The sequence below is a fragment of the Chinchilla lanigera genome, unplaced genomic scaffold (assembly GCF_000276665.1).
Source record: "Chinchilla lanigera isolate Chin_1 unplaced genomic scaffold, ChiLan1.0 scaffold00062, whole genome shotgun sequence".
Taxonomy (NCBI): Eukaryota; Metazoa; Chordata; class Mammalia; order Rodentia; family Chinchillidae; genus Chinchilla; species Chinchilla lanigera.
Genome location: NW_004955463.1, coordinates 13,327,724 through 13,349,392, shown reverse-complemented (window position 1 = coordinate 13,349,392; position 21,669 = coordinate 13,327,724). Strand labels below are relative to the sequence as shown.

Here is a 21,669-nt window from a genome sequence, read left to right as displayed (position 1 = left end):
ATTGAAGACCAGAGAACTTAGGGGCTTATTCAAGATCTCATGGCAGAACCAGAAATGTAATAAAGCTGTCTTGACTTCAAACTCTCTCTTCTTGTTTCTGCTGTACCAAGATCTCTTTCCCAAAGGCTTGCTCATTCTCCAAGCCTCTTAGTTGGGAAGGCTGGAAGTTCTTTTTTTGTGCTTGGATAAGTTGGAGAGATGGAAGCCGGGGCCTTTCATATAGGAGGCCAAGATCACAGACCTAGGTCTTGATCAGGTCTTGTGGTGCAAAAATCAGGAGCTCATGAAGAAGTGCTCAGCTTCATAGATGTGGAGACGACAAATGAGGCTCAGCCTAGGCTTGGGATTTTCCCCTCAACTTTAAAAAACTGAGGTGAAATTCACATAATATGAAATTAACCCCCCTTTTTTCTCAATACTGGGGATCAAATCCAGAGTCTTTCTATGCTGAGCTATATCTCCAGCAATTTTTTGTGTGCCTATATATTTTAAAATTTTTTTATTGCTTGTATATGTTTGTAATACATAATAATTATACTCGTCTTGGGGAACCTGGTACATATACAACTAGCATTTTGATTACTTTTACTCCCCTCACCTTCTCCTAGATCTTGTTAACATTTTTTATTTTGAGACAGGGACTCACTAAGTCACTCAGGTGAGAATCAAAGTTGTGAGCCTCCTGTCCCAGCCTCCCTCAGTGCTGGGATGATGAGGGTATGCCATTGTGCTCAGCTCAAATTAAGCCTTTAAACTGAACAATTCAGCAGTGTTGAGTCATTTATAATATTGTATAACCATCATGTCTACTTAGCCCCAAATATTGTCATCCTCAAATAAAACGAGCAGGCATTAAGCAGCGCCCTCCCCCCGCCCCAGCTGCCATGAGGTCAATTGCTCATCTACTTTCTGTTTCTATGGATTTACCAATTCCAGATATTTCCTAGACATGAAATTATACACTCTAACCTTTTGTGCCTGGCTTTGATCACTTGCACAATACCTTCAAGTTGTTTCTGTGTTGCAGTGTGTTCAGCACTTCACCCTGTTTCGTGCCTGCACTGTACTCCTCTGTGTGTGAGTATGCCCCAAGATGTTTGCCCATCTATCTGTTCATAGACATCTGGGTTGTTCTTTCTGTTCAGCCCATGTTTTGAGAGCAAGGGCTTCTGAGAGCCAGGATCCTAAGACACCCTTAAATCAATCCTTTCAAGACCCTGTCCCAATCTCTGTTTGAAATGCTTTTTTCTAGGTCTGGTAGTCAGCTTTACATTACTGAAACAAGCTATCTGAGATAATCAACTTACAAAGGTGAAAGGTTTATTTTGGCTAGTGGTTTCAGTCTGTTACTGGATGGCCCTGCTGGTTTGGGCCTGTGGGGAGGTCGAATATCACAGCGGGAATGCAAGGTTGAGGAGGACAATTGACCTCATGGCAGCTGGAAAGAAGAGAGAGATGGGATGTCCTTCAGGGGCCTGTCCTCATTCCCCAGGCCTCTCCTGCTAAGGTCCCACCACCTCCCAACAAAGCTGGGGATCAAGCCTTCCCACACAGGAGGCTTTGGGGGATACTTACCCAGACCATGCCCCAGATGAGAGGGAGGAACACTCTTGGCTCTTAAGTGGTTCCACACTAGGCTCCAGCTGGGTTGAACTCCCTGCTAGGGAATTTCCAGGCCTTGGTCCAGGCCATTTACTGACCCCTGCAGGTGGGAGAGGAGCTGTCTGTCATCATCATCTCTCTCCCCCACTTCGTTAACAGCTGCAATTAGCCCCAGAGCAGGAGATGCTTCATCAGTTGCCTGGAACAGCAGTGAAATTAAGCCGTCACGTTTATGAACTGCCCGGCGAGTTCTGGGAGGAACTTTGCATATTTTACATTTAATAACTTGCCTCTCTTTTTATTTATAATGTTAATAATGATTTTGGGGGGGATGTGCTCCAGGAAAGTGCAGGAAAGGAGAGGGAGAGACTGTGACTTCAACACAGAGAGACAGCAGGTCACGTGACAGTGGGCTGGCTGCCCTTGCCCTGGGATCACCTGCCTGGCCCTCCTTACCAGCAGGTGTAGGGGCGGTGCACACTGATGAGGCTGGGAACTTCTTTGGCCTTGCAGACTGCTCTGTCTATGGAGGCTGCATGGATACATGCTCAGTAGCCTTTCCTTCCTCACAAGTAACTTCTCCATGGTCCATTGAAGCTTGTAGGGTACCCAAGCCCTTGGGAGCTTTAGGAAGGTCAGTACCCCACGTGGGTTCCTCACCTTCTTTCTCACCCACAGGCCTGCTCACCAGCTTCTCTTGTGGCCTGTCTGTGGGTGGAACAGATACCAGACTGGGCAAGGGGATAAGGTTTTGTCCCAGGAAATGTTTCACAGGTGCTTGTGCCATGGGTTTTGCTTGGAGAGTCCCTCAGCGTCATTCTAATGAGTGCTTTAGTAACTCTCCACTTAGGGAATCCTCATGTTGCATTTGAGGACACAAAGGTGCATAGAGGTTGAGTGACCTTCCCAAAGTCACCAGCTGGTGAGCAGCAGGATTTCCTGATTTCAGGGCTGAAGAGTGGGAAAGGCTTGGATGTTGGGTCACCTACTCTGGCTTGTTTTCCCACTCTACCCCTGACTATTTGTATGCTCTTGAGCAAGCTGCTTTTCTCATCTGAGTCTTGGGATGCTTTTCTGTAAAGCAGAAATAATAAGAGTCTCCATCTCATAGGGTTGCTGGAGGATCTACCCCAGATCATCTTCATGAAATCACTTGGTAAGCAGTAAATCCTCACCCATATACTAATTTCCCCTACCCAGAAGCCTCTGCTCCATTGTTGCATTGAGTCAAGGACCGAGGTTGCAACATTTTGGGGAAAGGGCAAGTTCGTATCCACTTTAGGCTTGGAGTGCATTATGGCCTGTGTTGGAACTGCTCAACTCTGCTCACCAGCCCCAAAGTGGTCACAGGGAGTAACACTTGAACGGGAATGGCTATATTCTGTGAAACTACTACAACCACAGGCTGTGGCCAGATCTGTTCTGTATGCTATAGTGAGTGCCTCCCATCCCAGTTCTGAGAGCCAGGGCCATCCTGTAGGTGAGCGAGTCCTCTAACTGTGAATGTGCTGAGACACATCCACCAGTCCACAGTCTGATTGCTTCACTAGAACTCCCTTAACCTGAGATTGATCACAGCTAAGAACACAGTATTAAAACTCAATTACACATGGGATCCCAGGGAACTGCATGGTCCTGGTCTCCATGCTTTGGGAGCTTGGCTCCGCTTATGTTTAGAAGAAAAATCATGTTTGTCACTATTACTCTCATTAGTGGAAATGAGCCATCATATGGTTTGCAGGATTATCCTACTTTCCTCCATAGCTGGCTCTTCCCTGGAGGTTTCTGTGGTCATTGTCCTGGAGGACAAGAAGGGGTCAAGGGAGAGGAGGGAGAACCCAGAAAATGCTGGGAACAGGAAGAAGCTGAATAGGGTCTGATTTCAGGGAGGCTTTGATCCCTGTCTCACTGGCGTGAGATCTGTTTGCCGGCACCCCACGAGATAGGTTAGGATTGGCATCAGGTGGAGGAGCAGAGACCTGGGGAGGTTACCTGCCCACAGGTGTGAGAAATGGTGTCTGGATTTAATCTTATTCTTTCTGATCACCAAGCTCAGTATCTTTCCACTAGACTATGCTGCCAGGCAGATTTATTAGGTCTGCAAAACTCACCAGAAGTGCATTCACCTGCTCTACCCACACGTTTTTTTCCCTTTGGGGCAAATGTGAGAAGTGGGGCAGAGTTGGAGAAGGGATGGACTGAAATCCAGGCATCTGATCCCTGCTTTGCCTTACTTAGCTGTCTGACCTTGGGCAAGTCTTGGCCACTTGCTGGGTCTCAGTTTGCTCACCTGCACCCTGAGACAGCCTTGGATGTATCTTCTAGCTCTGAGACTACCAGAGCTTTTCTGTGCATAGCCTGTGGTGGCCGAGGTGTTGTTCTGCTTCTTCCCAGTCTGGCTGCTCGATGGGAGGGAGGGAGGCAGGAGAGAGGGAGGGAGAGAGGCCGCTGGAAAGCAAGGTCAATCAATTCCGAGCCAGGACCAAAGCCTAAGAGATAGGGCGTGGCGTGCTGAAAGATGACGGCTGGCAAAAATCATTAGAAGCATCTTTCAACAATCTATATATGCCGTTATCGATCTTGTTATAGATCTTCTTCCATTCCTCCCCCTACATTTCTTTTCCCCCCAAGATCTTCTGGATCGATACAGCAAGTGCATTGAGACTGTAGCAACACATTTAAAACCTTATAAAAGGTTATTTAGTTGCTAACAGTGCAGTGGTTTCTGCAAAGCCTGCCAAAAGGTTACAGCTTTTTGGGGATCATAAATTACAGACGACAGGAAAAAAGTAAGTGCGGTTTTCTTTATTGTCTCGATGATGGATAGACTCCTGAACAGGGCAGAAAATACATCATATCACCTTTAATGGGCGTGCATTTCTGCAGCCATAACTCACAATTTTAAAATAGAAAATGGTGAAATATGGCGTTGTATATTCCACTTGTGACATATTTATGAGTCCTTGCCTTCTTATAAATACAGTGATTGCTATTTCAAAGCACCGTGTCAGGTATGAGCTGAGCACAAACAGCTGGCGAGGCTGAAAAATTATAGCCAGAGTGGACGTTTTCAAAAACTCTCTCTCGCAGCAGTAAATTTACAGTGTTTGCACTAACTGTTATTAAAACCAAATCCATATCTTGGCAACAGGAATCCATTGCTCAGGAACAGCTGGACTGACAGTGGACCCTGACAGCTGGGTGTGCAGTAACTGGCCACAGTGCATGTCAAGGAGGAAGGGTCAAGGGCACAAGACAGACCCGTGGGCTCCCTGCTCCGGTCTGGAGTCCCAGCCAGGTCCCCCGCCCCTGGCACGACATGGTCTCTTCTCTGACACCTGGGTTGAGGCATGCTGCTTCTGGCTGTTTTCCTTGCCTGGGAACCATGCTCTCCTGAGTTTTCTGCTGAGGCCTTTGAGCTGTTCAGCTCTGCTGGCTTCCAGCTTCCTCTCTTCACTGGTGCGTCACCCTGGGGTCTGGAGGGGGAAGCGATGGAGCTGGAAATGGATCATGTGGGTAAAGTGGCCAGAGGGAAGGCAAAGGGCAGAGTTCAGGGAGCTCAGTGGTACAGCACTTGCCTTGTGTGTGTGAGGCCCCGGGTTCCAGCCCCAGCACTGCAAAATGCAAACAAGCAAGCAGTGCAAACAAACAACCCCCACAAAACACCCCCAAGCCCCCCCAGCAACAACACAAACACTAAGGCTGATAAAAAGGCACCATGTTCTATGACACTTGTCAAATTTATAAATAATAATTTTCTGCTCAACCAAAGTTTTGTTGAGTCCCTATCATAAGCTAGGCATAATTTTAGGGGATGGAAGTACAGGAATGAATGAGGCATAATTTTCCTCTCAAGGAGCTTGCATTCTACAGAGTGCCTGCAACTCAGCTAATGTGACACTTGGTATATTTTTGTATTTTACAAAAATTATTTATCAGTTATTTCCTCCTGTTATTTTATTTGGTGGCTTCAACAATTAAATAAAATGCACAACAGCCTGGATGAAAGTCCAGAGATTATGTTCAGTGTAAGATCCGGACAGAAAAATTCATCCCCTAGGATTCAACTTACGTGAAGTCTGTGGGGGTGCCAAATGAATCTGTGGAAAAAGAAGTCTCTGGGGGTGACCAGTGTAGTGGACAAGGACATGGGGGAGTCTTGCAGGGTGCTGGCTGGAAGTGACACTGCACTGTGCTTTCCAGATGGGTATGTTGTACACACCTGTGATCCAAGCATGCTGGGAGGCTGAGGCAGGAGGATCACAAGTTTGAGCCCAACAGCTGGGACAGCTTAGTGACTTGGCAAGATCATGTCTTGGAAAGAAAAGAAAGAGAGAAAAGGTTAGGGAGTTAGGGATGTAGCTCAATGCAACGGCCCTGGGTTTGTCCCTACTACCATACACACACAACAAAACAGAAAGAGTAGCGCACTTTACAAACTATGTATTTGTTATATCACACACAGAGGACAGCCATTTATAGCCTTTTCTTAAAAGTAGGAAGACTGAATCAAAGGTTTGCCAAGGACTTCACAGCTGGTTTAGAGGAGGCTCCAATTTTATTCTCAAACCACTGGTGCCATTCTCACTTTAGGGGTGGCCTCCTGAGACGGGGCTGATTATTGGAAGGTGATCTGATCTGATCTCATCTTTTGGTCTGATGTAGTGGTCTTCAGACCTCCTGGCAGCATAAACCTTACCCTGTGCCTTTTTTTTTTTTTTCAGTGCCAGGAATCAAACTCAGGACCTTGTGCTTGCCAGGCAGGCACTTGTAGCATGCTGAGCTATATGCACTGTCTTAGAACCTGGGTGGATGTGCAGAATTGATCCACTCTCTACAGCATGGGTCTGTATAGGGGATTGTGTTCCTTCTGGCACTCTGTGGCCTTGATTTCTACTACGACCTGAGATCTCTGGAGAATGGGGCTTGGAAACCAAGAGTTCATTGATTTTTAACTCTGGCTTTGCAAACTATTCACACCAATTCCATTAATATCAAGGGGTATATATAAAATTCACATAAATATTTGGGAATATTGTATATACTCACTTCCTCTTTCTTTCAGTATTTGCCAAGATCCTTCTGTTTGTTAAAAGGAAGTTTTTCTAGAACTCTGCAGGGACTTGGCAATTAAAGAAAACAGTGATGTGGTCCTTGTTTTCAAGAATTGGCAGATTTGTAAGGGGAGTCCCTCTATCTATACTTGCAGAGGGACAGAGGAATTCTGGGGCTTAGAAGAAAAGGACTTCACCAAGGTATAATTGTATTAGGCAGCTTTCCTGTCACGGCGCACAATACCCAAACCCCACAACATAAAGGACGAGAGTTTAATTTAATCACATTTCAGGAGAGTTCATCCATGGCCGGCTGGTTCCAAGGCAGAAACATCATGGTGGAAGAGTCTATTGGAGGAAATCTGGTCACGTCAGGGCAGCCAGGAACAGAGAGAGAAGGCAGGAGGTGGAGGGGCGGAGCTGTAACCTCCAAAGATATTGCCCCACCGATCAGCCTCTTCCAGTCAAGACCCCACCTTTTAATAGCACGTTTAGCTCTGCTTTCTTCAGTGGGTCAGCTCGTGGGATGAGGTTAACATCTCCATGATCCAATCACTTAAAACCCATCTCTGAGGTTTTGGGGGACATTCTAGATCTAAATCAACAGTCATATTAGCACTATTTTGGAGGACAAATACAAGTTCACCAGCATATTCATCAGAGTATTTTAAGTAAAAGAAACAGATTGAGCAGAGTCCAGAACACCAGGCGCATGGGGGCAGAGTGGTGTGAGATGAGACTGATGTATTGGAGGATGTTAAATGTTGCCAGAGGATTTCGGCTTTATCCTGCAAGTGAAAGAAATCATAAAAAGTTTTGAGCAGTGGCCAGCCATAGATCCTGAGGAAGAGGAGCCAGCTGCTCTTGGTAGATGTCAAAGCATGTGTGGGGTGAAAGGGGACCTCTGTGGGGAGTCAGCTGGCCCCCAAGGAGCTTGCAAGTGAAAGGCAGAGTTGGTCATGTTGATCTTTGGGGGTACTGTAAGCTCTCAGACTCTTTGGCTCACCTTCACACAATGATCAAAAAAGAGCCATGATTTAACAAGGTGGGGCATTTTTTAGAGGTCTAGTCCAATGTTTCCAGCCCCCATTGCCAAGTAGGGTATTGGTTTTTTAATCTGTAATTCTAATAGAAATATATGTTTCAAATCATAAAAGAAACACATGCTTCTCATAAAAAAAATCACTGTGGACAAGAATAAGTTAGAGAGGCACCAAAGGTCAAACTCCACCTTGGTTGTTGGTCCAGATCTGTCGTCTGGCTTCAGTGTTGGGCTTGGCCCTTGGCAAGTTGGATGTTGGTGCTGGTTCAGTGTCATTGCTGGCCTGCTTTTGTGTGTGGTCAGTGATAGTGTAATCATCACAACATCAGCAGTGATCAGATCAAGGCATGGCGTTCCAGTTCATTACTAGCTAAATAAGCACTGGACAAGGCCTGAGGTGGAACTTGGAGTGAAGGCCCCTCTAGTACTTTCTGGGTGGAGGTCCAATCCAGCAGTCGAGGTTAAAATGTGCTTTATTTCAAGACAAAAAGTAGGGGCTGGGGATTTAGCTCAGCGGCAAAGCGCCTGCCTGGCAAGCGCAAGGTCGTGAGTTCGGTTCCCGGTACTGGAGAAAAACCAAAAAAACCAAAAAAAGGGACAAAAAGTGTTGCCGTAACTGTGAGGGTGGAAGCTGTTCACGTTACACACAGAAATGATTGTGGACTTTTGAATAGTTAAATCAAGAGAAGACCAACTCTTCATATGCATGATGAGGAGTTTGTTAATTTGACAACTTTAGAGAAAACATTTTATTTTTCTCTTCTGTTTGGGAGCCAAAAATATTACAAAAACCTAAAAAAAAAGATAAAAGGTAGATTACAGCATGCCATAAAATCTCATTTTTACAGATTTCGTTGTTGTAATAACATTCATGACATTACAGAAAACAGCATTTCAGAACTGTTTTTGATTTTTAAACACTACATTCTCTTTAGGGCAGGAATCTTTCAAGAAGTCCCATCTGAAAATCTTTCACATCTTGGGAAGAGGAATAAAAGACAGAAAGTCAATTTCACCACCCTAAAATTCCAAAAAGAGGAAACATGCCAACATCACAACCAACATCTAAGATAAACTGTCCTTGATTTAGACATGGGAGAATATGAAAATGAAGAAAAACAGACAAAACTGAGACTTCCCTCAAAATATTTTGCTCCTTGCCTACCTCATTGGAAGCGACCATTTCTAAGCACTCACGTGGGGAGTAAAGGGGCCACAGAATACTCTTATAAGCTAATATTTCTGTACCCCATGCCAGCCCTTAAAATTTCAATATAGCTTTAACACAACTTGTAATGATAAAGTTTTCTATAAAGTTATGCAGAGGATTCAGCCTCTTGGCTGAATTTCAACATTTGGCCATGTGTTTTGAGCTAGAATGTACCTCTAACTATAATATACCTCTAAATATACATTGAAAATATTTTCTGTCTTTAGATGTTGTTGCTTTCCCAGAGATAACCACTGGGGCTCAGAGTGTGGTATATATTCTTTCAGACTTTTGAAACATATTTATAAAATATTTGTGTTTTATTTTGCAACAACGGGATCATACCATAATACTATTACTAATATACCATAATACATATACTATTACAAATGAGATCATACCATTTACTATTCTAACATGAAATAATTTAACACAAACATCGTCCCATGAAACTACACTAGCTCTATCTTCTGTTTTTGTGACGATTGCATGTATTCCAGTGAATGGATGTAGCGTTATTTATTTACCTAATCTCCAATTAAAGAACATTTAGACCATTTCCAATTTTTATGCATTGTGAAGAATGCTGCAATAAACATTTGTGTATTTTTAAAAGCACTAATTATTTCATTTATATGTACGTATATATATGCATATATATGCATATATATACATACACATTTTCTATATCTTGCCATATTGTGTTCTGGAAATATTGCATCAATTAAAATTCCCACCCACAGTGTACATGAAGAAGTCTGTTTCCCTCATCAATACCAAGCATCATCTGCCTTTTGAATCTTTGCCAACATTATGGGAAAAACGATCTCTTGATATTTTATTATACAACTTTTATTAGTGGTAAGTTTGAATATCTTTTGATATGCTGCTGCACTGACTACTTTTAATCACAGGAGACATGATGCCATCCTAAGTGAAGGGTACATGCAAACATGTTGCTGTGAGGTTGTTGTTTTATGTGATTCTGCCTCTATAGTACATCTGATGAATCTACTTACACCACTCATTACAGTAATCAGATCATTTTAATTTCCTATTTTCAGTTAACCTTCATAGTCACTCTGAGAAGGATTCATTGTTATGAACATTTCCACATGTGAAAAGATGAGGCTTGGAGTCAGCTGATTAGTAATGATCTCCAGAGTGAGAAAGCAGATCTGGAGTTTGAAGTGCAATATCTCTTTTTGGATGGGGGGGCACTAAGGATTGAACCCAGGGTCTTGTGCATGCTAAGCATGTGCCTTGTCACTTGGCTACACCCCCAGGCCAAAATTCACCATTCTAAGTCGGAGTCTTCATTCCACTTTACCACATTGTGTTTGCTACTGAAAAATTAAATCCAGGTTCCTGGGTAAACATTTCTCAAAGAATAAAAATCACTTCACTTATTGAGCCCAGAAATATACAAATATAATCCCAGTGAATCCTTGTGGCAACTCTGTGAGGGAAGGTGGGGAAGTAAACACTGTCACACAGGCAGGGTTGGAACTTGGAAGGCCAACTGGAGTCCATGCTTATAACAGCCATGCCCCACAGCTTTTTCTGCTAGCCACCACGGTGCCTCCCCACCTGCAGGTAGTCACAGGAAGATCCAAAATTTATTCACAGGGTACAAGGTGAGATGTAAGACTGAGGCTTGCTGGGTAAATAGTTTTCTTAACAAAACACACTGGCATTTGTGGCAGGACATTCTTTGTGAGGGATTGGCTTCTGCATTGCTGGAGGCTTTGCTTCCCAAGTCCTTATCTTCTAAAGACCACCAGTCTCCCAGGTACAAGGACAGCCACACGCTCCCGGCTGAACTTGCTTCCTTGTCTGAGAACAGCTGGACCTCATTGTGGTGTGTTTATCTCCTGGCCAGTGTGGTTGTGTCATGACTGGTGTGGCTGTGCTCTCCAGCCTGGGCTTCTTGCACAGGGACTTGGTTTTGAGGTGTGATTTGCAGAAGCTACACAGTGTTTCTGGGTTGGATGTCAGCATATCTACTGCTCTTGCCCATAGCAGTCACATTCTCAGGCCCAGATATTTTTCTTCCTTCTGACTGCAAGGAAGCAGCAGGCAGGGGCATCACCAGCTCTGAGTCCTGTTGCCATAGGGAAAGGTTTGTGAAGGCTGAAACCCATGTGCTATGGGCTGGCTTCTTGGGGACCCAGTGTGGCCCAGTCCTGCTGGCCCTGAGAGATGCCTTGGGTCAGCTACACACCCTCGCCCAGCCCGTAGCACTGCCGGTGCTACCCTGTGAGCTCATGCAACATTCAAGAAGGGCTGAGCCTCTGGGGTGCAGTCAGCAAGCCTGAGGAAACCTAAGGAGGAAAAGGCAATGAGTGGCTACTTAGGGTTTGGCTTCTGGCCCGCAACTGTCTCTGGCTGGCCAGCTATGCCCACTAGAGTGGCTTCCTGGGCAAGCTTTTAAAGGAGAGCCAGTGGCACAGCAGTGGTGGTATTTAAGCCATTGCTTGTTTCCAGTTTGCCCAGCAAAGAGTCTGCTATGGAGGCAACTAGAACATATGTACAAGTAAAGGTAATTCTGGAAATAGAAAGTTGACAGCAGCTGGATTTCCAGCACCTAGGAGCATGCATTTTCTGAGTTTTTCTTCCTGACTTGAGGAGATGGGAAATGACTTCTTCGCTCTTGCTGTGGTTTGGGGCTTGAATATACAACAAAGCTCACTGGTTTAAAAATGTATGCATACACAAGATATTCTAAATACTGGGTACACCTCCCACCCCATAGCAGGCTCCTGCCCAGGGGGACAAATGGCAATGGGAGGTGAAAGAGCCTCTTCATAATGGGCTCCAGATGGTTCTGCTTTCTCTGCTGGGGAAATGTGAGCAGAGAGTTTCCAGCTGGGGCTTGAGGACTGAGGTCCCTCACAGGGACTATTCCTAGCGGGCTTCTCCCTGGGAAGCATGCAGCAGGGTTTGGTGGTCCGATGAGGCACAGATTCCTCATCCTACTCCTGGATCAGCTTGCCCTGTGTGCTCCCTGCCCTCCTCTGTGACATGCCCTCCAGCTGGGGTGCTTTGTGGCTCAGAAGCACAGTTGAGTCCTTTAGTCACTGCAGGTACTGGTGCTTGAGGGAAGCATGTGCATCTTTCAGAGAGATGGCAGAGGATGCAAGGTAGCATCCTGTGTGCTGAGTCTACTCACTTTGTGCTAACTTTGCACCTTTGTCTTCAAGCATACATGGGCCATAGTCACACTGGAAAAGCCCTCAGGCTTGCTGGATACTGGAGACCCAGAGGGTGGGTTGAGGCAGGTACTCTGTAAATGCTGTGTGCCGTGAACCAGTGAGCACCTCTGTGAGCACACACATTAGCATGACTCAGGGCTACTGTATCCTTCAGTTGTGTTGCTTAGAACCTTATTTGTCTCTATTAGGCTTCTTCTCCCCTCTTTCTTCCTCCTCCCTTTCCTTTTCCTCTTCCTCTTTCTCCTTCCCTTTTCCCTTCTCTTTATTCTCTTGTCAGTGCTGGAAATTGAACCCAGAGTCTTCACACTGAGCTGTATCCCTAATCTCTTTTTGTTATTTTTATTTTTGAGACAAGGTCTCACTAAGTTGCCCAAGTTGGATTCAAATTTGGGATCCTCCTGCCTCTGTCTGGGTTACAGGTATGCACCATTATGCCTATTTCAAGGCTTCTTGAGAAGTGGTCATGACAAACTTCACTTGTCCCCTTCTGGCTGGGTGTGGTTTGCAGTGTTGTGTGGTGGAAAGAGCTTGGAATCTGGCTTCGACCAACCTGCACCAACAGTGGGAGGCCACCCTTTAGTAACTTTTGCCTGAATTCTGATTTCCTTGCCTCCCCAAGGTGGGTAATAATAATATCTGACCTGAAAATGATTACCTGGATCAATTGAGAACTGTGAAAAGACTTGGGAACTTGTAGGTGTGGTCTTTTTATCCTCTGCTCTTAGAGGTTGAGCTTTAAAGGTCCTTTCAACTTTCAATTCTGTGATGTTGGGCTCTTCCTAGGACATGTCACACTACCCCTTCTTCCCAAGAGATACCCACAACAGTCTCAGGAGGCATTCAAGCCCAGGTACAATCCAGTAGGATGACTTTGTCCTCTTAATTTCATTTTCTTTGTTTTTGAGTTGAACCAATAGATTCTGAAAGCAACACCGGAACTGGGAAAAAAAAATGAGCTCCTTGCCAAGGTATGCTGTTAGCCATTGGGTCTACATCCCAGCAGTGGTCTGGGAAAGGGGGCAGAGGGGGCCACCTTGGTTTGGTGCTTTGTGGATGAGGTGTTTCTGCAGAAGTGATTTATATATGCAAGGTGAGAGAACTGAGTGTTGAGTTCGGCTAATGCCCCCTGGAGAATTGTTATGACATCAAGGGTAGTTCACGGCTTAAAAATGTCTTGAATATCAATTCCATCCTCCTTTTTCTGTGAGAGGGAGGCATTCTTGCCAGGAATGGTCAAAACTTTGAGATCTAAATGGAAGCAACAGAGTAGAGTAGAAAGAGTACTGGCTTTGAAGTCCAAAACCTGCGTTTAGATTGGGCTACCATTAACTAAGTAACTGTGTGACCACAGGAAAATAATTTAACTTTCCTGGTCTTCAGGAGATATATTGTTTGGGAATATAATATTGCATATACATCTTGTGGTATAGCAATTACCTTTGCAAAAAAAAATTGAACACTTAAAAATGGATGGATAGAGCAACTGATTTGAAGACTAACAATATGGAATGGAACAACCATGGTGAATTCCTACCATCTTGTCTAGTGAAACTCTGTATTATCTGTAATGCTGTATGTAAAAATTATTTTTTTTTATTTTCTTTAATGGCTTAAACAATCTTCCATTCTTACATCTGGTAATCTGAGCAACATAGTTAAAGATAACAATATGTACTATAATAACCACTGTTAATTCTTATCACTTTGTCTTGAAACCCTGTATCACTTTTAATGTTCCTGCTTGTTTCATTTATGTTTGTGATGTTGGTATGCTGCCATTGTTCTTTTTTTTTTTTCTCATTTACTACTCTCTTTAAAATAAAAAAAAATGGATGGATAAACTGGCTGTGGTGGTCATTTCTGTAATTCCAGCTACTTGGGAGGTTGAGGCAGTAGGACAGCAGGTTGGAGGCCAGTCTAGATAGCCTAGTAAGACCCTGTCTCAAAAGATGAACAGCACTGGGGCTGTAGCTCAGGGATAAAATGCTTGCCTAGCATGCCTAAGGCCCTAGGTTTAATCCCCAGTACATAAAAAGAAATGTATGTATTATATATATCCAGGAAACTGCTTAAATCATAAATGTTCAGTTCAAACTATCATAAAGAGAACACACAGAGAACACACTCATGTAAGCACTACCCAGATGAAGAACTATAACATCGTCATACACCCAGAGCCCCATTTCCTCTCTCCCTGCCACTGTCCAGCCTCTTCCCCCTAAAATGACCACAGTCTTATGTCCTAGTGCCATAGGTTAATTTTGCCTATTTTTGGACTTCACATAAATGCAATCATATGGTACCTAATTTTTATGTTTTAGCTTGTTTTACTGTTGGGATTATTCCTGCTGCTCTGCATATCAGTAGTTTATTCTCATTGCTGCAATACCCTGTGGTATGTATGATCACTCCCCAAAGTATCTCCTCCGTTACTGATGGACATTGGACTGTTTCTAGTTTTTGCTGTTCCCACATAATGCTATATGCATTCCTGTTTGGCATGTACCTCTGAGTAGAATTGCTGGGTCTTGTGGGCTATATATGGTTCAGCTTTCTTTTCCTTTTTAAAAAGTTATTTTTAATTAACACACAGCTTTAATAGATATGGCCAAATAAATTTGCAAAATGTGTGCATTAATTTACACTCCCACCTAGCAGCTTGTTTCTGTTATTCTCTATCGTCTACTACAGTTGATATTGGCAATCTTTTTAATTATTTTGCTATTCTGATGAGGGCTAATGATATCTTTTTTTTATTTGCATTTCTCTAGTAGCTACTGAGATTAAGCACATTTTAATTTTAATTTTTATTTTTGGTGCTGTTAAGCTGGGGATCAAACCCAGGGCCACTACTAGGCTAGGCGTGTGCTGTATCACTAAGCTACATTCCAGCCCAAACACAGTTTTAGATACTCATAAGCCATTTAGGTATCCTCTTTTGTCAAATACTTACTTAAGGCTTTGGACCATTTTCCTATTGCTTCTTTTTAAAATTTTATATAAGTTCTTACCATATTTTAATTGCAGTGTATTTGTTGGGTATTAATTGTATTTTGTGTACATATGTTTTACTTTGTGACTTGCCTTTTCATTTAAGGCTATACTGTTATGAACAGCAACTTCTACTTTCAGTGTAGTTTAATGAATGTACCAACACTGTCTGCTATAGGCAGTATCTTTTCTGGTGTGCATGAACTCCTCCTTTGGGTGCGAGGCACAAATGCTTTCTGCTACTCTCACTACCTCCTGTGGACCACAAGGCTACACACAACCTGTGAAGCCCCTAGGAAGCAGCATAGCTGCCAGGACACCTTCACTCCAGCTCCAAGATGAACTTTCCTTGAGTGGGCAGGTAGACCAGGTCCTGGCTGATTTGAAGAGCCTGTTGCAGTCTCAAAGTTCTTGGTTAAATTTAAAAGCTTAGTTCAGAGCACATAGAACTTACAGTTTCCAGGAATCCTGTTGTCTGTCCAGCTGATTATTAGGAAGAAACAGCATTTGTCGGGGCTTTCTAGCATTAGTTGTTTCTAGAACCTTCTGGAAATAACATCTCAGATTCAGTGACACTATTTATAGCTCTTTGTTGTAGAGTTAGATACTGGGACTCTGCTTAACCTGAACTTTCCATTCAGGGAAACTTCTGCTCTTCAACAGCGTTGCTGAGTGACCAGTGTTGCTGAGTGACCAATGTTGCTGAGTGACCTCCCTTGCTTTGTCACAACTGATTGAACAGGTGGCTGCCTGTGTGTTGGCCAGAGGACAGTCAAAGGCTTATGTGGACTGGAAGCAGATGTATACCAAAGCCCACAGGATTCCCTCACGGGGAAACTGAACTCAGGACCAGAAGGAAATTGCTGGCTAGTGACGGAGAAAGGAGTGCCATTTTGGGCCTGTGTGCCTGCTGAACGTACAAGGGACTGACATGCAGAGAGGCCACTCTGGAGAGAGACGAGGGCATGAGGGTCAGAGAAGATCAAGAAATCACAATGAGTAAACGATGAGAAAATCCCTGACTTCTGCCCCGTTGAGGCCTGATTCAGTGTTTCCTAGTTCTCCTTGAGAACTCTCTACCCATCCTTGTACTAATCCCATCTTTTATTGGAGCTACTTTCAGTGAATTTCTGATCCTTGCAATCAAAAGCATCCAGACTAAAATAGTCCAGATCAAAGGTGAGAAAAAGAGAAAAGAAAATGTTTATAGGTTGTATTTCATTCAATAAACTTTATAGAGTTCTAGTAAAAATGGATTCCCCTACAATTTAGATAACCTACCTTATTGACTACAATAAGGTCTATGAGAATAACAGCACTGCTCTTTCCTCATTAAAATACTAATTCTGGATATGTTAGTCAAGAAGCAACAGAGAAGTAGCTTTCTGATCATTCATCCCGTAATTCGCTGTGGTCCTACTGCGAAGCTAGGGGCTGAGTGTGAGGTGGGACAGGCACTTGTGGCCTGTAGGGTCTCTGGTCTCGATCCTGATTTCCAAACTGTACTTCATGGTGCTTCAATAGTTGTCAGGGTTAAAAACTGGTTATGAGCTAAATGGCCAAGAGTAGGAGAATGGTTAAATAAATTAGTGGTTTCCAAATGAAGGAATATTTATGGAATCACTAAAAATGATGTAATTGGACAGGCTTCTAATGACATGGAAAATTAATTGTGTAATGATATGTAACATTAACTGGAAAACAGATGTAAATTTTTTTGTATAGGGAATATCAACTATGTTAAAATATTCCTAGAAAAAAAGCCCAGAAAGAAATAAATATGCAAATATGTGAAATTGCTAACAGTAGTGAGATATACATACATTTTATATATATATGTTACATATAAATTTGCCTTTTTGTATTTTTTATGATTACTATTATAATCATAAAAAGTCTCCAATGAAAATACAAATGAGTGAGCTGTCTACTCTGATTCTCTAAGCGTGAGCAGAGTCTGTTCTGGAGTTTCCTGGGTCCTGCACCCCGCCCAGTTTTAACCCCCAAGCCTCTGTCCTCCAAGCGGAGACACGGCTGTTTGATGCATTTGCAGCTAGGAGCCCACCAGACCGATCCCCTGCTCAACCCATGGCCTGGGCAGTGCTTGCATATCCAGGATGTGTGAGGGTGCTAATGGTGCCTTTCCCCTAAGCTGTGAGAGAGGGTGAGAATCCAGCTTTGAAATCACACAGCCAAGGTGGGACCTGTTTCATAAAAAGTGTGGAAGAAGTGAGCAGAGGCAAACCTGAAAATTCTGTGAGACCTCGCAGAGGAAGCTACTGTCTGCAGGTAGGTGCTTTGTGCTGGATTTTACACAGCCAGAGGTAGATTTAACCTTCACAGTGGCCTGATGGAGTAGGTATTATGGTCTTTATTTTGTCAATGAGAAAGTGAGTTAACTCCAAAACAAAACAAAACAAACAGAGTCCAGCTTAGAAGTGACAATCGCAGGTACTGGAAAGCAGGTCCAGGACTCAGCACCTCCTTCCCTTGTGCTTTGCAACTGGCCATCATATTGGTGTGTCGCATCCTCGCTCTGTGCCAGGCCCGGGTGAGGCTCTTCCTGCAGCATCTCCTTCATGTTCACAGTGACTGAGTGAAGCAGATCTGGAGAGTCAAGCAGGAAAGAAGAGGGCCGTGCACAGTGAGCCAGGGGCAGGCAGCCCTGGAGCCTACTTGCTGGTCTGAGCCTTGGTCAGAGTCATGAATACTGTGATTCCTAATGACATCCCCTGGGCTCCATGAAAAAGCCTAGTGCAGGTGACAATCATAGCATGACCTCAGTAATCACAGACTGGCATTTGGATCCTGCCAATCAACCAGGCAATCAATCCATCAATCAGTCAGCACATCTTGGGCAAACTTGGAGCTGGTGATCTCTAAGGTCTTTCTCAGCTCAGTGAATCTAAATTTCTATGGGCCTTGCTTAAGGCTAGTCCTGAGCTACAGAATTCTGTGGAGGGAGAGGCGGAGGAAGACTCAGCTTCTAACTCTGCTCTCGTAGAGGTTAGGGACAGAATTTGGGGGCGATACATGTGTTTAAACACACAATAAACCATTAGGCAGTGATGAAGTGGTAGATTGTGTGGAAGAGTGTTCAAAGTCTGAGCTCAGTGTGGAGGGCATCAGACCTGCTCAGTGCATGTGCACTTACATGTGTGTGCGTGCGTGTGTGTGATGAGCATGGGCATGTGACTGGCATGCATAGAGTGTGTATGTGTGTGTGCATGTGTGTACTAGTGTAGATAAGTGTGTGCAGGTGAGAATGGGTATGTATGTGTGAGTGTCTGAGCATAAGTGTGTGTGCAGAGCATTAAAGGGCTGGTCAGATTTGGCTGAGTGTGGAGACTGAGTTGGAGGACAGCATGGCTCCTCCCTTGGTCCTGAGAACTGGAGGTAGAAAGAAGAGAGATGAGGAATGGCAGAGGAGGAGGGCAGGGAGACACACAGAGAGAGACAGAGAGACATAGAGAGAAAATAAGAGCGTCAGAGTGAGAGAGAGAGAGAGTGACAGAGAGTGACAGAGAGAGAGAGAGACAGAGAAATAGAGAGATAGAGACCCAGAAACCCAGGTCAGAGAGCTGTAGAGGAGTTGGCTGCCCTGTGCTCTGGCCGAGGTCGAAGGTAAGGGGGAAATGCTGGAGATGACGAGGAAGGAGAGGAGCGTGAGGTCACAGGCCACTCATCAGGGGTCTCCTCTGTCCGCTTTTCCATGAAGACTCTTGCGCCCAGTTTACGGGGAGGGAGCCGGGCTAGCTGGGCCCTGGGGCTCGGGTTACCTTCCTCCTTCACACAGGCTGAGCCTGGAGGAAGACGGGATCCAAGCCTGGCTGCAGGGACTCTGAGCCCTCTGATCAAGAGGAGGCCCTGTGACAATTAGCTCTGGGTGGAGGGGCCTCATTGTCTGAGCCTTCCTTGATGGAGGACTTATTCTAATACCCGCCCTCCCCCGCTGCAAACAGCTCAATTACACAGAGCTCCACATTTCATTAATTGCAGGTATCGAAAGAGAGTAGTAACATTAGTGGAAATTGTTGTAATTTTGGTTCATGTGGTTATGGGGCCAAGGAAACATTTCCTGGGTTCTTTGACGTAGACCTTTTCTGCTGTCTGGGGGGTGGTCTCTGAGAAGCACCCTTGGGAAGTCTCAAGGTGGCTGTCAAGAGACCCCATGAAAGACCCCACTCCTGTGCATCTCTTTTAATGACTAAGTAGAACCACAGCTCCTTACAGAAGTGGATGGACCTACCAGGCCAGGATTGAAGAGGTTGATTCTGGGACTGTTTTAGGATTCAATGGACATAGACTAACCCTTTCTTTCTTTCTTTCTTTCTTTCTTTCTTTCTTTCTTGCTTGCTTGCTTGCTTGCTTGCTTGCTCGCTTGTTCCCACCCTCCTTCCTTCCCTTCCTTCCTTCCTTCCTTGTACTTGGGATTGAACTCAGGGCCTTTGCACTGAGTTACATCCTCAGCCCTTATTATTTATTTAAAAAAATGTTCAGATAGGTTCTCACTAAGCTGTAAATTACCCAGGCTAGGTTCTAACTTGTTGTCCCCCTGCTTCAGCTTCTCAGAGTGCAGGGATTTAAGACATGCCCCACCCTGCCCAGCTGGGCATAGAGATTCTTGATGGCTAAATTCAAAAATAACCATTGCTCTTCCCTGTAGGTGCACTGTGGCTGTAGGTCTTAGGGTTTAAGGCCAGGAAACTGGCTGTCCTGAGTTTTTTACCCTTTGTCCCACCCACGCACTGGAGCCATGTCCTAAACATCTGCAATTGCTTGCAAAATACAAGTTCCCAGGCCTTGTGTCGGCTCTGTTTTCTTTCCTGCACACATGCGAAGACCTTTGAGTCGGCAGCTCTGTTTTATAAGGTTACTACTTCCTGCCCTCGCTTTATTACATCTGTTCTTTGGGGCATGGTGTTATAAATTGGGTATGTGATGATGTGTAATCACTAACTGAAAAGCCAATACATTTTCACTGTACCGGCAGCAAGACAAATAAAAGGCAAAATGAAAGGCTTGTGCTATTTTGACAAAGGGAAAAGCACACGACACACATATTAAAGAAGAAAAGAATCAGATTGCAAATTGAAAATGTTGTCGTCTTAGGGGAGCTGTTTTCTTGGGGCAGTCTGGCTCACGTTGGCCGCCTAAGGGAGGGGAGCCCTGGTGGCTGGGGCTGGGGAGGGGGAGGGCAATGTTTTATTTCTCTTGGGAACTGCATTATTATTCGGCTTTGTAAACCTCAGGCTATTGCCCCAGGGGCTTAGGAGATGTGTTGCAGGAAGCCCTAGATTGAGAACAATTGGTCTGCAGCCAGAGGACAGTGGACAGAGACAGTTGGAGAGAGATGAACAGAGTAGAAGGGGGTGCACCCCAGTGTTATTTTCCCTCTGGAGAAGAGCCTGTAACTTCCTTGTGGTTCTGATGCATGGAGCATAGTGCGTCCATGGAATAAGGGCTTAACAAGCGGTGATACTTGTCTGTCCCCGATCTACGCTCTCTCACAGTGGGTCGAATCTGCACCCACTCAAGAGGACGAGTGTGTGGACTCAGGATTCTGTTGGGGAGAAAGAAGTGCTCCTGTCCATTCAAATTTAATGAATACGGCTATGAATATTCACTCATATGTATCTCTATGACCCTGCAGAAATGTGGTCTGTGGGGATGTGGAGTTTTGTTTTGCTTTTTCTTCCCATAAGCTCTGAAGGAAGTGCAATTGAAATAAGGTTTGAGGAGTCATTTTTTGAAACTGATTAGAGAAAAGATTATAAGAATAATATGTCTTGTCAGTCTGCAAAGGGTCAGAGATTTGGCCAGAAAAAATAAAAGAGAAAAAATATCTTTAAGCTTGGTGACTAATTATGTTCATGAAGTTAGGATGAATATGAAGGGAGATAAGGGTCTCTCCTTTGTAAAGCAGAGTCAACGATGTGAACACCCTTGAAATCTGAGTGTTCTTCCAGCACTCTGTGATAATAATAAGCATTATAACGTGGCTACATGACATGTAGAGAGCTGCTGTATTTGTACGGGGCTGGCTGGAAATACAAACCCCAGCCCAGGGTCCACAGGAGCCTGGGGATCTATTGTGCAGCATGAGTCCCTGTGTGAAGGGAGCCCACATTTTGTTTTCAGCAGGTTAATTTTCTTTCCCTTCCTCTCTCTCTCCCTCCTTCGCTCCCTCCTTGCTTCCTTCCTGCTTGCTTTCTCAGTGTCTTGTTTTCTTGCTCTCTTTCTTGCAGTACTAGAGACTGAACTGAGCACTTTCGCGCTGAGCTACATCCCCATCCCTTTTTACAATTTTTAAATTTTGAGATAGAGTCTCACTAAGTTGCTTAAATGCCCAGGCTGTGTACAAGCTTGCAGTCCTCCTATCCCACCCACCTAGAGTGCTGGGATTACACGTGTGCATCACCATGCCCAGCTTCAGCAGGTTAATTTTCAAACTATTTCATAATTTGTCACATCTGGTTTTCTTAGAGCTTCTGTGTGGGAGCGGGAAAGGCACTCTTCCTCTTCTGGGTTTGTTTATTGGGCAACTGAGATTCA

At 44.5% G+C, this 21,669-nt stretch overlaps 1 protein-coding gene across 2 annotated transcripts in view; it reads left to right on the top strand.

The window, feature by feature from the left end:
* The first annotated feature begins 15,862 nt into the window (after positions 1 to 15,862).
* LOC106150063 overlaps positions 15,863 to 21,669 on the top strand; it is a 173,882-nt gene continuing 168,075 nt past the window's right edge. Inside the window, exon 1 of one of the 2 annotated variants that reach the window (XR_001236636.1) lies at positions 15,863 to 16,293. Coding sequence is in view for 1 of the 2 variants with exons in the window: in XM_013521499.1 (XP_013376953.1) it covers positions 16,080 to 16,113 (34 nt within the window). In the remaining variant the exon portion in view is untranslated. The remainder of the gene's footprint in view (positions 16,294 to 21,669) is intronic. The other variant, XM_013521499.1, reaches the window with a different exon arrangement.